The sequence below is a fragment of the Lontra canadensis genome, unplaced genomic scaffold (genome assembly GCF_010015895.1).
Source record: "Lontra canadensis isolate GAN:19392208 unplaced genomic scaffold, GSC_riverotter_1.0 scaffold9, whole genome shotgun sequence".
Taxonomy (NCBI): domain Eukaryota; kingdom Metazoa; phylum Chordata; class Mammalia; order Carnivora; family Mustelidae; genus Lontra; species Lontra canadensis.
Window position 1 is genome coordinate 13,345,217 of NW_022631003.1, and position 15,494 is coordinate 13,360,710.

The following is a 15,494-nucleotide window of genomic DNA, read 5'->3' on the forward strand; positions in this document are numbered from 1 at the left end:
ACAAAAATGAACTATTTTTCCCTTTCCCAACAATGCCAGATAAGAACATTCTGGAGTGCTAGTTTGAAGTCAGCTTTGAAGTTCCAGAAATAGTTATTTGTATAGGTGTTGGTTCCCAAAGCAAAAGGATTACAGAAATTCAAACAGAATATAGCATTAATCAATTTAAGAAAGAGCTTTGAAAAGATCTGATAAAAGAGAATGAGTGGAAACTATAATCTTCTCTGAGTACATCAGATCTGGACATTCTATCTTAAATTGCTGCTTTAGCATCTAGCTTCCAATTTTATACGGGATGCACGTCTCTTAATTTTTTTCCCTAAATATATCGGTTTCTTGGTTAGATCATCAGTTGGTATTTTTTCACTGGGTAAGAACTCTGATTAGCAAGAGAAGCAGTCATGGGAGATTATAACGTAGGATGTGGTAAGACCAAGTCTGGGTTGGGAAACCCCTACAGTATTCCCTTGTTTTACGCAAATCCAACTTCTGCTGCAGGAAGCCACACTAAGTAGTTTTTCTGCTGTTGGTGGCAGTAGGGGTGTAAATAAAAATGTGAGGTAGTTCTTTCCACAAGAGGGAAATATTTGTCTACATAATATCCCTGCAATGTCTGACAAATTACTAGAGCATCTGCTTGCTGTCATCTGTAAGCAAACTCTTCACTTGGTATTAACTGAACTTGATAAATCACGAGCTAGTTGCAGTTTACAGGCCCTATTTTCTAATCCAGCCATGGCAGAAAGAGACACGAAAACCCCCCAAAACATGAACCATAGAGACCACCAAGTACAAGAACTGCAAAGGCATAAGCATTAAGAAGCATATGGGGGAGCTGGTGAGAGCATATACAAATCATTTGCCAGAAGTTGGGCGCAGAGAAGAATAGACTGGTGGGGAATAATTTAGACTCCGCTCCCACAGCTTGTCACCTTGAAGGTTCAAAAAAAAAAAAAAAAAAAAGAAAAAAGAAAAAAAGATTTGATGTTTCAGCAGAATATAGAACATGGCTGCAGAGTCTGTATAAAGGAAAAGTAACGTAGAAATATTACAGGTTAAGAACAGGATATCCTGAGAAAAGCAAGAGTTGCCTACTAAAATCATTAGTCTTTCTTACTTGGAGCTTGCACATTTATACTGAATAAAAAAGAAAAAAATCAATTGTAGCTGACAATGTTTGCCTTCTAGACTCTCTCCAGGCTACCAGACCAAGAATATCACCAGAAATAGATCAGGAGTTAAATTATAGTTAGAAAAGGGGAGAAAAGTAAGGTAGGACATTAAATTTTTATTCTGAAATTATCTCTGGCCACGACAATAAAATGTAACAAATATTCACTGAACAGTCTTACTCCTGTCTTCAGCTGTACAATACATACAGTATCATAGAACTGGCCACTAGGATTAAAATCCACCAGAACATATTTCATGTTAAGTGGCGACAGCAGCATCTCACAGAAATGTTTACATACATATATACACAGTCCACATTCAACCATTTTCACATATTTTCAGTACACACAGTTGCAGCATATTACAGTCACGTGTCTAAGTTGTTGCTCGATAAAGACCCAAGCCACTGCCTAGACATAACTGTAGCAGTTGAGCTGAGTATAATTACAATTAATTTTATATGTCCATAGCAGAGAGATGTACAAGCCCCTAAGAAACAAGAGTTGACAAATACTTTTTTTTTTTAAATGCTACCACAGCATTATGTTGGGCGATATTAAAACCTTTACCAACCAAATCAGTTTTTTTTTTAAAGTCTTCTGCTTACCAGAAATATTCTTGATGAAAAAAATTACAAAAATGAATGCTCTCCTTAAAATAATTCACACTTTTAAGATTCCAATATGGCCCAATGCTACTGATGCCTGAAGTGTTGCCTAACCTCCTGATGGAGTCCTTGAACACGACTCCAAACCACACATTAAGTTTAAAAGTGGCTGAAGTGCCTTGCACCCAAATTGTAAAAATCCCTGGCCATCCATACTAGAGCCAGGCACATAGAAAAGGAATGCACTTTGGTTCAGACCAAATGCCCTGGGATTAATCACACTATAAAATTAAATGGTTTGAGGTAAATTTTTACAAATACAGTTGGTTTTTGTCTAGTGTTAGCATAACAAAAAAAAAATCATTTAAAAAATCAGTCTGATGTTCAGATACAACAAAGACCATCTTTAACCCCTTAAACATAGGAATTTCCTGTGTGACTAACCAGTGGTTACCTTCCTCAATGCCTGATGATGAGTCACGCCTTACGGTTTCTATTAAGGCCTGTAAGTAACTGGGTATTTAAGACAGATGTAGCTCTGCAGAGGTGGGTTCCATCCTCACTGCCTGGTATTCAAAGAGTTAAAGAGGCCCCAAAATGCATGCCCTACAACATGGCATTCGGAACAAAAGGCACATTGTTAACACGAAGGGCACAACTTCTCCTCTACTGGTGATCTGCACTGTCCCGCGTCACCGTGCTGTTCCACTGTGTAGCAACGCCCTGACGTGCTCATGCGCACTGTGGAGGTGCAAGGAACGGAGCCAGATGAGACTGCAACCAAAGACAAGACACTGTGCTAGTCTGAAATCTGAAAACAGCTCAGACATCCCTAGACAATGGTAACCTGTGAGACCAAGGACTGTTTCCAAGCCAACTCCTAGTAGCCTATTAGAGCCCTTCATTTATTTAAGATCACAGAGATGCAACATTTTTTTTTTCTTTTTTGGACATCGTAATTAAGCTAGAATTTTTTTTCAAAGCAGCCCTATCACGAAACACTGAACACACTGGCTCTTTGTGAATGAAGTAAATTTCACTGTATTTGGGGACGGGGGTGCATAGTGCTGCACATTATCGTTTGGCTTAAAAGTTTCCGGTTACATTTGTGAATATAGTCACAAATGCACTATTGGCATCTTAAGAACTAGTTTTATGTGTTGGGGGAACGACAAGCAGTATTAGTCCATTTATAGATTTTCACATGTATTTTAAAGGGAAATTTCTACTAATGGCAGGCTCAGGTTCATAGAAACCTAACTGTGAAGACGAGGGTGGGTATGGAAGAGGAGCATTGCAAGGGGAAAACAGCCTTTATGTTTTTGTTTCTTTTACTGACCTCAAGAAGCAAACCATCATTCAGAGGCTTATGGTTCTTACAAAGCCCCCATACCAAGTCTCACACTTGTTATGCCTTTAAGTCAAAATTTCAATAATAAATACACAGTCTTTAAATTCCATAAGCCACGGATTGGAGGTTTCATCATGTGAGCATCATTTAAAAAGCAATTTACTAACATATTATTGCACTTCCACAGATTACACAGAGATGTGTACAGTATGCTAAAGAATTTGGGGAAAGAAGCTCTAATTTCTAAATACAGAAGTACAAAGTAATTTATCAGTGACACCCTTAAATAGAAAAGCAAATAACAACATCACTATCTTTTTAATAAGCTAATCTTATTACTGTTTTTTTGGCAAATATCTGTAATATTTCCTGAGCGTTATTCTCCACCAACAACTGACAAAGCCTCAAGATAAGTGTTTTGTTCCAAAAACTACTTTCTTTTTTCTTTTTTTTTCTTTTTCCTTTTTAAGTAAAAGAAACTGTGGGACTAATAGTTAAAGAACTTAACCGGAAACTTTCTTGGCCTCGCCGGGGACCATGCTTTAAGTATTGTAAATCAGTTTACAGGCAATACAATAATATCTGTGCATATAAAAGCGTATTTATCCTAGTTTACACTACCCAAAACCTATTTTCCAAACAGGCAAAAATCTTTCTATATTAAATTGCACATACTAAAAAATTTCTTCAACGTGCCTTGAAATTGTTAAATATCACTGCTCATACATTAGTGATAAAATACTGAATTTTTCACTTTGAAAATAATTATTATTCAGAGACGAAAATATTCTTTTACCTAACTCTCAGTTACTTTCCCAGGTAAAGTGTCATTCCCACAAAAACAATCAGTGCAGTCCAAAAGAAAGTAAGATAGAGAAATGCAATTTATGGTATTTCTAATGATGCAAATAAGTCAAACCATTTAACTTGCGATTGAGCTTCTCCTCCTTTAAATTTGTTATTAAAATTGGTCTCATTAAACAGTCACAATGACTTCTGTTCAGCAAGAGGATTTTCAACCTTTTTTCTCTTTAAAGAAAGAGTTGATGCTTTCCCAGGCTAAGAGAACCTTACAGTGGCACCTGAAAAGTGTGAACTCACTCTAATTTGCTAAACCTTTGGAACTATGGAAATCCCCACCTTAAGTAGCTAGGCTGCTATTCTTTTTTAAACTGGGATATGAAACAATGGTCATAATCACAGCTGAAATGTCTCTCTTCTGTATTAACAGTCTGGGATACATATCTGAAGGAAGGAAAAAAAAACCTAAATGCAAGCAACAGATGTGTGGTAAAAGAGGAACAGAGAGGAGGAAAGCAAAGAGGAGGAACCGTTCATGGAATACATTTCTATATTTAGGTGCAAAACCAAGTCCGTAATCTGAGGCTTCTTTACAAAACAGCTTGCTGATCATATTAGAAAATTTGAAGGAACACACACGTTTCCGTTTACCCACCCAGGTGTGCTTGGCCACCTTTTAGAAAGTCAGAAGGCTAAGCGGGCATTTACAACCTTGGGGAGGTCGTGTCTGTTTGACCACTGGTTTGGGAAAAAAAGTCCCTAAGGTGCAGTTCTCCTTAGAGTATCACTGTCGTCCTGACCATTCTTCTCCCACCCTCGCTACCGCCCACGGGACTTACGGGAAACGGAGGCAGGACCTGCTACCCCTGTGCGTGAACCTGGCGCATGGAGGGAGGAGGGGGCCCTTCGGGGGCAGTCGCCTGGGGAGAATATACTACGAACCATAGAAACAGTGAATGTCTTCGACACCAATCTGTAAATGCGCAGCAGTCACGAAGTAATCAATGGCCTGCCACTGATGTTTATTACTCTGCCACACTAGATACAGTAAGGCTCATCATACTTTTAGAACACAAAAACAGTTTCAGAAGTATAAAAACTTAAAGCATTGTCCCCATGTATTTTATAAAAACAAAATGAACAACTTTCTTACATTAAAATAAGTGCTGAAAAGATACAAATGAGTTGAGTTATTGAGCAAATAAAAACAGGTCTGAGCTACTCCTTTTCAACCCGATAAGGCTCAGCGACGTCGTATCTTTCAGATTACCAGCATCGGGGGACTCAGCTCAGCTAACAAGTTTTGGCAACACTGTCCTCTGCTGAATATTCCCATTGGCATCCGTCATCTGTGCCAAATTAGTCCTCAGTTTGGAAGCTGAGCTGGAAGGTGGAGGTAACTTGGAAATGGATGTGATAGCACCAGTGCTCTCGGTTATCCTTTTCACGGATGTCTTCTCCCCCGTCGGAGGCTTCGGCAACCGCCTCCTCAGCCAGGGGTGCCGTAAAGCCTGGCCAGGGGTCATGCGAACCGCAGGATCCCATTCTAAACACTGTTTTAAGAAGTCAAGGAAAAGGGGATCGTCACACCCCTTCAGTGCATTCCCCCACTCTCTGCTCTCGGGTGGGCCCCTCAGTTTCCCCCGCCGGGAGCGGCCTCCATTGAGAACCACAGAGCCGTCTGAGAGAGTCGTGACAGTGCAGTAACGGGGATAACCCTTGGAGCTCACAAAATTTTTGGCTCGTTTGGACGCATCCAGCAGTTTCTGAGAGGGCATGCCCAACAGTTCAATCATACAAGCCAGCTGGTCCCCTTCATCTTCCCCAGGCAAGAGTGGGTAACCAGTCAGGAGCTCTGCTAGAATGCAACCCAGGCTCCACATGTCGATGGGCATGCCGTACCTGGCGCCGAGGATCACTTCCGGGGCCCGGTAAAAACGGGACTGAATGTACGTGTAGACACGCTGATGCTCGTAACAACTGGAGCCGAAATCGATCACTTTAATCCCGCTTCTGCCCTGCTGTTTTAACAAAATGTTCTCGGGCTTAAGGTCACAGTGAATGATTCTGTTCTTGTGCAAAGCATCCAAGCACTGTAGAATCGAGTGGGCAAACTTGCGAACCAGAGGCAGGCTGAAGCCCTGGAACTTATTCTTCTTGATGAGCTCGTAGAGGTTCATGCTCAGCAGCTCGAACGTCATGCAGATATGGTTCCGGAAGGTGAAGTTCTCCAGCATGTGGATGACGTTCATGGTGTTGTCCTTGTCCTGCTTCCGCAGGTGCTCCAGGATCCGGATCTCCTCCGCCGCCTGCCGGTGGAACCGCTTCTCGTTCCTCACCATCTTCAGGGCCACGTGCTGGTGGACTTTGTGGTCGTAGGCCTTGACCACCTGCCCGAAGCTTCCCTTCCCGATGACCTTGAGGACCTCATACCTGTAAGCCACGTGATCATGGGGCACCTGCACGTAGGATCCCTGGTCATCGTCATAGCCTCCATTGTTGGGCCCACCGGTCATGCCCTGGCGCTTCTTTGCATTTGGACCCAAGAAATAGATCTCGGGGTAGCTGAAAATCTCATGGTGCTCGAAGGTGGTCAGCTTTTGCATGTATTGCTTCATTGCTTGTTCAGGGGTCAAGGGGGTGGCCTTCGCCTTCCCCAGGCCTTCCATTGACTTCAGAGATGTGGCGCTGCCCTGCCGTCTGTGGACGCTCTCCAGCTGCCGCTCGGGCACCACCGGCAAGCCCGCCTTCCCCACCGTGGTGAGCCCATTGGGCTGTGTCGTGAGCACTGTCCGCTTGTTACTGTTGTCCTCGAACAGCTGCTGAACCTGGATCTGGCCGTGGCCGTGGCTGCTGACGTGTAAGTGATCATTCATTGTGTGCTTACTGCCGCCAATCTGGAATGCAGAAAGCAACCGTCATGAGGGTGCAAGAGGTCTGTGTCCCCATATGGGCTATTTTCCAGGTCAGCCCCCAGCCCACCTTTACAAAACCTGATCTGTCTGCATTTGCAGGGGGAGTCAGGTGCACTATAAGGGAGGAGCTGTATGCCCAGGAGGGACTTCACGAACACCCTGATGCTGACAGCCTCTGAGAAAATAAAGAAGGACGAGCGGCCTTGGTAAGGCTTTGTTTGCAACATGAGATCCTGCAAACAAGGACACTGTGAACGCTCCGCTAGACAGAACAGCAGTTGCCTGCACTTATGCAGGATCTTCAGAGAAAGTTCCCCTGGAGGCCTAGAGCATCTGTCTTGTTCCCTGGCCTCTACCTAACGTTCAGCACAAGGCCTGCCACGCCCCAGGCATCCCGCTCAGCCTACACCTAATATGAAATGAAACAGGACACAGAGAAAACACGAACATGTGGTCTCCATGCCGGCTCCGCCCCTTCCCCCTTTCACAGTAGCTTCCTTGTTGCCAGGAGGGCAGGGGCCACGTCTGTCTTGTCCATTTCTCTTTCTCCCATGTCTCACTAGCTCTGTTGTAAAAACACTAGCATATTCATTCTTGGTCTTCTCTACTACTTGGAGAACTGACTACACTACACCTAGGAAGATGTATGAACCGATGGCAAATAAATCTGCACTTTTTGGCTTGAGAGATTCCCATGTAGATATGCACTGTAGCATCCTGTAAACCCCTCATCTATTTTTAAAAAACGTCTGGGCTTCATTGACTGTGATGACCATTTAAGGCCATTCAGCACGACAAACCAACCACCACACGCTTTTGGGCCTTCCTTTGGTCAATGGCTCAGCTCTGTGCAGTGTATTTCAGTGGGCTGCTGGGATACTCGGCTTTCCAACAAGGAATACAAAGTAGCGACTTCTATTTCAGGCACACATGCCAACCCTGAACATTCCTGTCTAAAGAAAACTGCCCGAGCAAGCCAGAGGGCCCCCAGCGTTTTACTGAGAATCTGCTTGGGATTTCTTTCAAGTATTATTATTGCAAAGATGTGAGGGAGGGGAGAGCACTAGCAGCCAGGATGCCCTCTCAGTTAGGAATTCTCACCAGCCTCAGACAACCACCCACAAGTCTTAATGCATCCTGCTTAGTGATTCGTATATAGAATCTTAAGGATCAATTCCTCATTCACAACCCAGCTCATTCATTCAACCAGTATCAGCTAAAGTCTAGCCGCACAAGGGGCAGAGGCACTGTTCTCTAGGAGCTTATAACAAATTAACTGAAATCTTTTGTGGTATTTCTTTCTGTGTGCGCTTTCTGAATCCTACCTTTCGGGCTTTATATACTACCAAAAGAGTAGAAGCAGTCTGTATATGTAATATCGCAATTTGGGAAGTGGTTTGGGATCACCTGGATTCCAAAATGAAATTTCACGTCCTTCTTAGTATCCGACCAAGACCTTCGAATTTTCTTTAACTGACATATCGCCTGCACAGAGACTGAGGAATGACTTTTCTCTCTGCTTGCTTCTAAAACAAAGTAGAATATAGTATAGTCCCTGGGCTTGTCCAAAGTGTGATTTCACAGAGTGAGGGATTTTACTTCTCACACCAACTCTGTGAAGACTTCTAGTCAAACCCTTTTATTGAAGTCATAGATGATGATATCTCATGCTAAGTGAACTTTTGTCAGGGTAGCTGGACAGGTTATTATATCCCCATTCGATGCCAAAAGCGGAATGGTCCATAAAGAAGAATTAGGAAGTCCATGAGTGTATATAAAAGTAGTACAAGCTTGACCAACTGCTTTTGTTCCCAAGCCCACTCTTTGCACCCCTCCTCCAAAGACCCACTGTGGTCTTTTAAGCACCAGGAAATACAAGGACCTGAAATTCAAAAGCTATCTCTTCTAGAGAACCATTCTCTTCAAGGTGGGAAGGAGTGATTCAGAAGAAAAACCTACATTACCAGTGTACACACTACAAAAAAGCATGAGGCTTCACTAGGGACAAAATTAACCTTGGGGCTTTAGCAACTCCTAAAAAGAGAGCAAAGCACAACTTTCTCAGCATTAGAAATTCACTCCAGTTTTTGCAACAGCAGTCTTCATGTTTTGCACAATTAAAAATTTAAAAGTGACTAGCACCAAAGAGAGCTTGACTATTAACTGGTTCACCTACTCTCTCTCCAAACGCTTTTTCTGACTCTTCTCAGCTGTCTCAACTATTAGTTCACCTACCCTTGGGTGGGTTCAGGGGTTCCCCAGGGTTCAAGCCTCAACTCTCCTGGCTTCTCAACTCCCACTAATTCTCCCTACTTGATCCTGACCATAGCCGTGGCTGACATCTGCCACCTATGCCACATCTAGCTGGGGCCTGCCTACTCTACTCTCCTGGGCTCTGGCCCTTGTGTCCAACTACAGACCCATGGCCTTTCCCACAAGCAATTCAAACCCAACTCGTGATTTTCCTACCAAAACCATTTCCTCCTCCCATCACCTCAATTTCCAATAAACAAAAGTCTTCACCGCCACAGTCACTCAAGCTTTACATCTGGAAATCCTTTTCAGTGTCTCCCTCACCTTCCAAGTCCCCATTAGGCCTTGTCATCTCTCTCCATCCTGCTTCCTCTCCAGGGACCCAGCATCACGACCCACTCCTGTTGTCTTTCACTGGGACACTGGAAGCTGACTCCTAACATGCCCCCTTGCTTCTGGGTCTAAAATTCCTCAAATCTCTTCTCTCCAAAGTACTTCTGGAGCTGTCACTGAAAACTGTCAATCTGATATTAAAGTCACTTTTGCTCAAGGCCTACAACTGTATGCCATTTCCACAGATAATACATGAACTGATAGGCAAGGACTCCAGGTTCTGAAATGTAGGACATAAATGACCTCAGTCCGTCCTTCCAATGTCATCTACCACTGTTACAATTCTGAGTAAAAAAGCTGCATTCCCCAAGACCTGTGGAGACACCAAGCTCTTTTATGCTCCTCTGCTTTTTGGTGAAGTCATGTTTCATAGTGGTTACGAGTTGAGACATCTTCAATTAGACACATGGGGAATGAATCCCAGCTCTATTACTTACTAAATGCGTGACCTTGGGTGATTTACTTAATCTCTCTAAACCTCAGAATACTTGCTGTAAAACAAAAGGCAACAGGGCTTCCCATTAGGGCTATTAGGATTAAATAAGGTAAAATGTACAAAGTGCTTAGTAAAGAAGAGCTATTATTATCATCCTTCCCAAAAGCTGCTTGGAACCTCCTAACCCCTCAGTCTTCAATGTCCAGTGCACCTCTCACCTTTCCAATGAACTGTCCCCTTTCCTTCCCTGTGCGTTTAGCCCATGGATAGACTGTTAATATCTAGTTCATTTTACCCTGTTTTGACACCGGAGGTACCCACCTGGCTGTGAGCAATTCAAGGGCGGAGTCACCTCTTATCTTTGTTAAGTCCTTATTAACATAAACCCAAACAGACAGAAAGCACTCAGGTAGTATCAACTGATTGGAAGAACACATGTTAACAAACCCTTGCTAACTGATAACTCTCTGAGTTCCATTTGGGAACCACCTTTGTACCTTCATAAGAAAACACAAAGTTAATGCCCGGGGAATTGGGAATCCTCCCTGGTGACCTGAGTCACAAGATGTTAGCCTTCCAGGGCCTCAGCAGAGACTTAAAGGCAAACGACAGCCAGTTAAAAAGGACCCAGAGTAGATGCATTGACTAAACACCTCAAAGCCATGGGTGTCATTTAAAAAAAAAAAACTCCAGATGTTAAGGGGGATTCGGTTGAGAGACGGTGGTAAGGAAGGTCTTTGATCTCAAACACTGCAGGACTCTCTAATCACAACGAAATTCTGAAGCACAATTAACCGATTAGAAAAAAAGGGGTGGGGGGAGCTCTAGAAGAGCCACACTATTTCCAGAACACGTATGCCAGGCCTACGTAAGGGAAAGGATATTAAAACCTTTCACTCCGCCTTCTGAAGTCTCAGAACGTGGCTTATTCCTATTTGCCAGGGCCCACCTAGCATGGCTGTCGCATTTAAAACACGCACAGAATGAATGCCGTTGTTAGGTACGATGTATGTGTGCAAACAGAGAGACGTACAGAAGCTTTCTCTGACCATGAAATGGTTTAGTATTAAAAATTATGTAAGAACAATAGTCTAACCAGCTTGGTAGTTTTAATCTCTTCCAATAATAAAGTGGAAAATAGAAGATACTTCACTGTGCTAACATTTTTGAGCATCTTGAAACTTCCCTGAAGTCATCTTAGAAATGCCCTATAGTGTTATGGAACAGAACTGAGTGCAAAAAGGTTGGATTTTAGCTGCTCCTCAGTCACAGACAACCTATGTGCCCTAAGGCAAATATCTACTTTTTCTTCTTCAAAATATTCCTATTTTTAAAATGAGAATATTATTTTATAAAGGTAAAATGGTAACTGGAGATGGCTTTAAACATCAGAACAGTTATGAAACTGATCTAATACTAATACGGGAATTAAAAAATAAGTATAATATTATCTCCTATACAACGTTGAAAGAAGAAAAAATACTTAATAGGAATTGAGACAGTCACTGGGTACACTTTTAGAACAAACAGAAACAAACAAAATGACTAAGTATACAATAATATATCCATGGAGACAGGTAACAAGAGGAAAATGGACTAAATAAATTCCAAAGTTCACAGTCTTTATAATCACATATTTACCCACCTACTGTATCATTTACAATGGAAAATATGGGCAAGCTCCTGTGACAAGATCATTTTCCTCTCCTCAATACGCTTTCCCCCTCTTACTCTAAAACAGCTCTTCCCAGGTATAATTGCTGTGGGATTAAAAAAAAAAAAAACACAAAAAAAAAACCTTATCAACACCTGAAAGACATACGAGAATATGGATCTGCAAAGATTCCTGCATTTGTAACAAAACAAACACAACTTCCTAGGATAAGCGGTGTCAAACTAGATGTTGAAGCTAGGCTCAGAAGGACTGGCCTTTAGCTCCAGCCTTGACATCAACTGGCTAGGGAATCTTGACCAAACCAGTTAACCTGTCTATTTCCTCACCCGTAAAATCAAAGAGTAGAACCAGATAAATGCTGTGTGGTCTTTTTAAACTCTCCTGTTCTAGGAAACCTGCAGTGTTGTACAAATAAAATCAAAACTAAACCACAGTCAAAACCCAACTTCACACTTCCCAAACCAAGTCTCTAATGACCAATAGCACACTGGAATTTTAACTGTAAGATAAAAACAGGTCAATCAGGCAGATACCACAAGAAAATACAAGCATCCATTCCTGGGAGTCCTCAGAACGACCCTCATATCTTTTCATTTCTGGTCCATGGCAGGCAGTTCCTCCAGTGGACACCTTCTGTCTTCTCTAATCTCGTTACGTGTACATACTGGAAAAAGTAAATCTAGTAAAGCCCACTCTTGGAATCCAGATGCAAACCAAGTACTTCTTTCCAGGTCACGCCAAGTCATGTGATTGCATTCACACATGGAAAAAAGTGGATGTGATCATTTCCAAATTGTCAGACAATTCCGAACCTAACAAACCCAAACCCCTAAAACCAATGGCAATTCCTCAACTAAAACATCACTATAACAGGAACATTCAACCATTAACATACACAATCAACCAGCCTGACAGATTCTCTTCCACCATCAACAGTGCGACACAATCAGTTAACTTCTGTGTGGTCAATTCCTAGTCCTTGGCCACATGTTAAGGGGAGGGGGGACAGAGGGAGAGAGAGAAGGGAGGGAGGGAGGGAGAGAGAATGACTAAAAACAAAATGTTCTCCTATACAACTTGTGCACATTGGTCCAAGTCTAAGGGGAGATACTCCACTGCAGCCATCCTCTCACAAATTCTCTAATGAAGAAGTTTCCCCATAACACCTGACCCTCAGAGCTGCTTCTCTGTAGAGCAGAAATGGCCTTTTCTAAAAGAATTTAACTTTCAGGAGGCAAATGAAGCCATATTCCTCCCAAGCATCCCTCATGCAGAACCACCTTGGGCCGTTCCTCTGGAGGATCCAGTTGGAAATAGGACCTGGGGAACTATCAGTGCCTCCAAAAGTGCACAGCCCCTCTAAGCAGTCACCTTCCAAGGGCGATCTCTGCGAGCTGAGAAAAGGTACATGCTGCAGTCAAATCCAGCTTGCCAATCTGCAGCCACTAGTCCCACGATGGGCTCTCCCCTCCCTCTCCACCCACCCAGGGGCCAGGGCACCTGGCAGGTGCCCTGCCCTGCCCTTCTCTCTTCCAAAGCAAAGGCGGCTCTTTCCTTTTGAATAACCTCCAAATGCAGAATCCTTACAGGGGTGGCTTGTTGTTTTGACTGCTGCTGTGGCTCTTATTTTTGTTAATGTTAATTACAATTTCTGCTGTGCTCAAACCTGTAGCACTCATAAAACATGCTTCCACACGCGGGGGCAATTGGCGGTGCTCCCTGCTGGCTGGAGCCAGGCTTGGGAGGCTCTTTGGGGGATCGATTTTCTGGGCAGGACGGCCTGACTGTCCCCTAACACAGATCTGTTCTATAAATACCCACTACTCAACGTGGTGGTGGTGGGGGGGAGGGGCTGGGGGATGTTTATCCTGTCAGGGAAAGGAGCTCTGGGAAGCAAGGACGGAAAAAGGAGGGAAAAAGGAAGGAAAAAAGCAAGAAGGAAGTTCCGAGAAAGAGGAGCGCAGGGGTGGGCGGGCTCCAGAGGAGCAGTGAGGGGCCCACGCCACGAATCTTCCTTTGTGGCTGCAGATTTGGGCTCACCCAAGTTGCACAGGGTGGCGTCCAAGAGAGGACACTAGCCAGGGGCGTGGAGACACTCGCACTTCGACCTTTCTCTTCCAGGCGTCAGAACACCACCGTCCGGGTGTTTATGCCCCGGGCCCCTCCTGCACCCCTCTCCCCCGGCCTCCCGCGGGGCTGGGTCTCACCGTGTGGGCTGCGGCGGCAGCGTTGCTGGCCCGGAGAGGCGGCAGGGCGATCGGGGAGGGCGGGCCGGTCCCCACTCCGCTCCGGGGAGCCCCAGCACCGAGCCCCGGGGAAGCCTGAAGCTGACGAACGGCGCTGTCCCCTCCTCGGCCTGGGAGCCACGCGCAGGAGGAGACAAAAGAGGGTCAGGGGAGAGAAAGTCACCCAGACCCCGTCGCCCCGCCCCACCCCTCTGGGTAGCGAACCCCGCTCTCCCCAGGAGAGAGGCCGGATGGTAAAAACTGGCGTCCGGAGGACTAAAAGGGCGCCCCGGCCCCGGATCCCAGGCGCGCAGCCCCGGGCGGGGCTCGGGCAGCTGCAAAGTTAAGTCGGGCGCCGGCGCGCGAGTTCGCGACCCCGCGGCGGAGCCGGGCTGGGCCGGGGCTGGGCGGCCCACGTTGCAAGCGGGCGCAGGCCGGGAAGAGGACTGGACCGCCGACAAGGGCGCGGTGGCCTCGCCAAGCCCCGGGCGAGGGTGTGGGGGGAGGCCCGGGACGGCCCCCGCCGGCCGGGTCGAGGGTTCCACTCGGTGGAGCCCTGGGGCCGGCGTGCAACAATGAGCGGAGCCGAGGCGAGGGCGCGCCGTCCGCCCGGGGGCCCCGCCGCGGCGCAGACTTTGTTCGAGGTCCGGCAGGCGGCGGGCGCCCGCACCACGAGGGTTGGACCCGGGCCGCGCGGGGGCCGGCGGGGGCCGGCGGGGGCCGGCGGGGGCCGGCGGGGGCGGGCGCCCGGGGCGGCGTGTTGGCCCGGCCCTCCTTACCGGTCGGGTAGGCGGCGGGAGCGGCGGCCGAAGGTTTCCTGGTTAACATGGCCGCTGGAGAAGAAAATGCATTTCAGGGCTGCCGTCTCCGCTGCCGCCGCCGCCCGTCCTGCTGCTACTTCTCCCGGCCGCCGCCGCCTCCCGGTCGCCCCTCTCGCGGGTCTCCGGCGCCTCCTCGCCGCCTCGCGTCAGCTACAGCCAGACACACACAGTCCGCTGCATCCCCGCGGCCCGGGCCCGCCGCCGCGAGTCCCCCGCTCTCCTCCTCGCCGCCGCCGTCCTCCTCTTCCTCGGGCGGCTGCAGCACCCCCCGGCCCGTGCACATGCCTCGCCCTCCCCTGCGCGCCGCTGGCCTCCCCGATTCCCTCACATAGGGCGCGGGGGAGCGGACTGCGCCGCCACGACCGACTCGCTCCGGAGTCTCCTCCCGGGCTCGAGTGCGCGCGCCCCCGCGCACACTCGCTCTGGCGCCCGCGCGCGGCGCGGCCCGGGAGGGCAACCCCGCCCCCGCTCCCCTCCGCAGCCGGCGCAGGCCCCGCCCCCGGGCTCCCCCTCCCCCCCAGCCTAGCCACAGGCGCTCGCGTACACCCCACCCCCACCCCGGCCACCCTCCGGAGTCACTACCCAACCCAGTCATCTGCATAGCCACCCCTCCACTCCCCGGAAAAGTCTGCAGTCTCCGCTCGGCCTCCGCCTCCCCCTCCGGCAGTCTGCACTGCTCCCCTCGGCTCTCCTCCTAACGACCTTTTCCCCTCCCCGGCCCCCAGCCCCTGCAAGCACCCCTCCTTTTTTCCTACAGCGCAACCTACCACTGCTTCTTTCCCCCGAAATCGCTGCAGAGACCCCACCCCTCCCGCGAGTGCCCCCCAAACACAGGCATTTTCAG

General features: G+C 47.0%; 1 protein-coding gene across 2 annotated transcripts; it reads right to left on the bottom strand.

Annotated features, from left to right (window-relative positions):
* Nucleotides 1-1,273: 1,273 nt before the first annotated feature.
* DYRK2 (dual specificity tyrosine phosphorylation regulated kinase 2) lies at nt 1,274-15,057 on the bottom strand. Of its 2 annotated transcripts, XM_032854876.1 has the most exons (3): nt 14,609-15,057; nt 13,812-13,960; nt 1,274-6,829 (listed from the first exon to the last, which is right to left on the bottom strand). In XM_032854876.1, exons 1-3 carry the CDS (start codon nt 14,655-14,657, stop codon nt 5,222-5,224), a joined length of 1,806 nt encoding a protein of 601 aa, XP_032710767.1. In that variant the 5' UTR covers nt 14,658-15,057; the 3' UTR covers nt 1,274-5,221. The 2 variants fall into 2 exon arrangements, with proteins under 2 accessions (XP_032710767.1, XP_032710768.1); XM_032854877.1 differs by lacking the exon at nt 13,812-13,960.
* Nucleotides 15,058-15,494: the final 437 nt, after the last annotated feature.

Excerpts from the sequence above, each read along its gene's own strand:
- DYRK2 (XM_032854876.1), bottom strand. The coding sequence starts at position 14,657 with ATGTTAACCAGGAAACCTTCGGCCGCCGCTCCCGCCGCCTACCCGACC. Across the intron at positions 13,961-14,608 it reads TCCCGCCGCCTACCCGACCG|GCCGAGGAGGGGACAGCGCC; the intron begins GTAAGGAGGGCC and ends CGTGGCTCCCAG. Across the intron at positions 6,830-13,811 it reads CTGCCGCCGCAGCCCACACG|ATTGGCGGCAGTAAGCACAC; the intron begins GTGAGACCCAGC and ends TCTGCATTCCAG.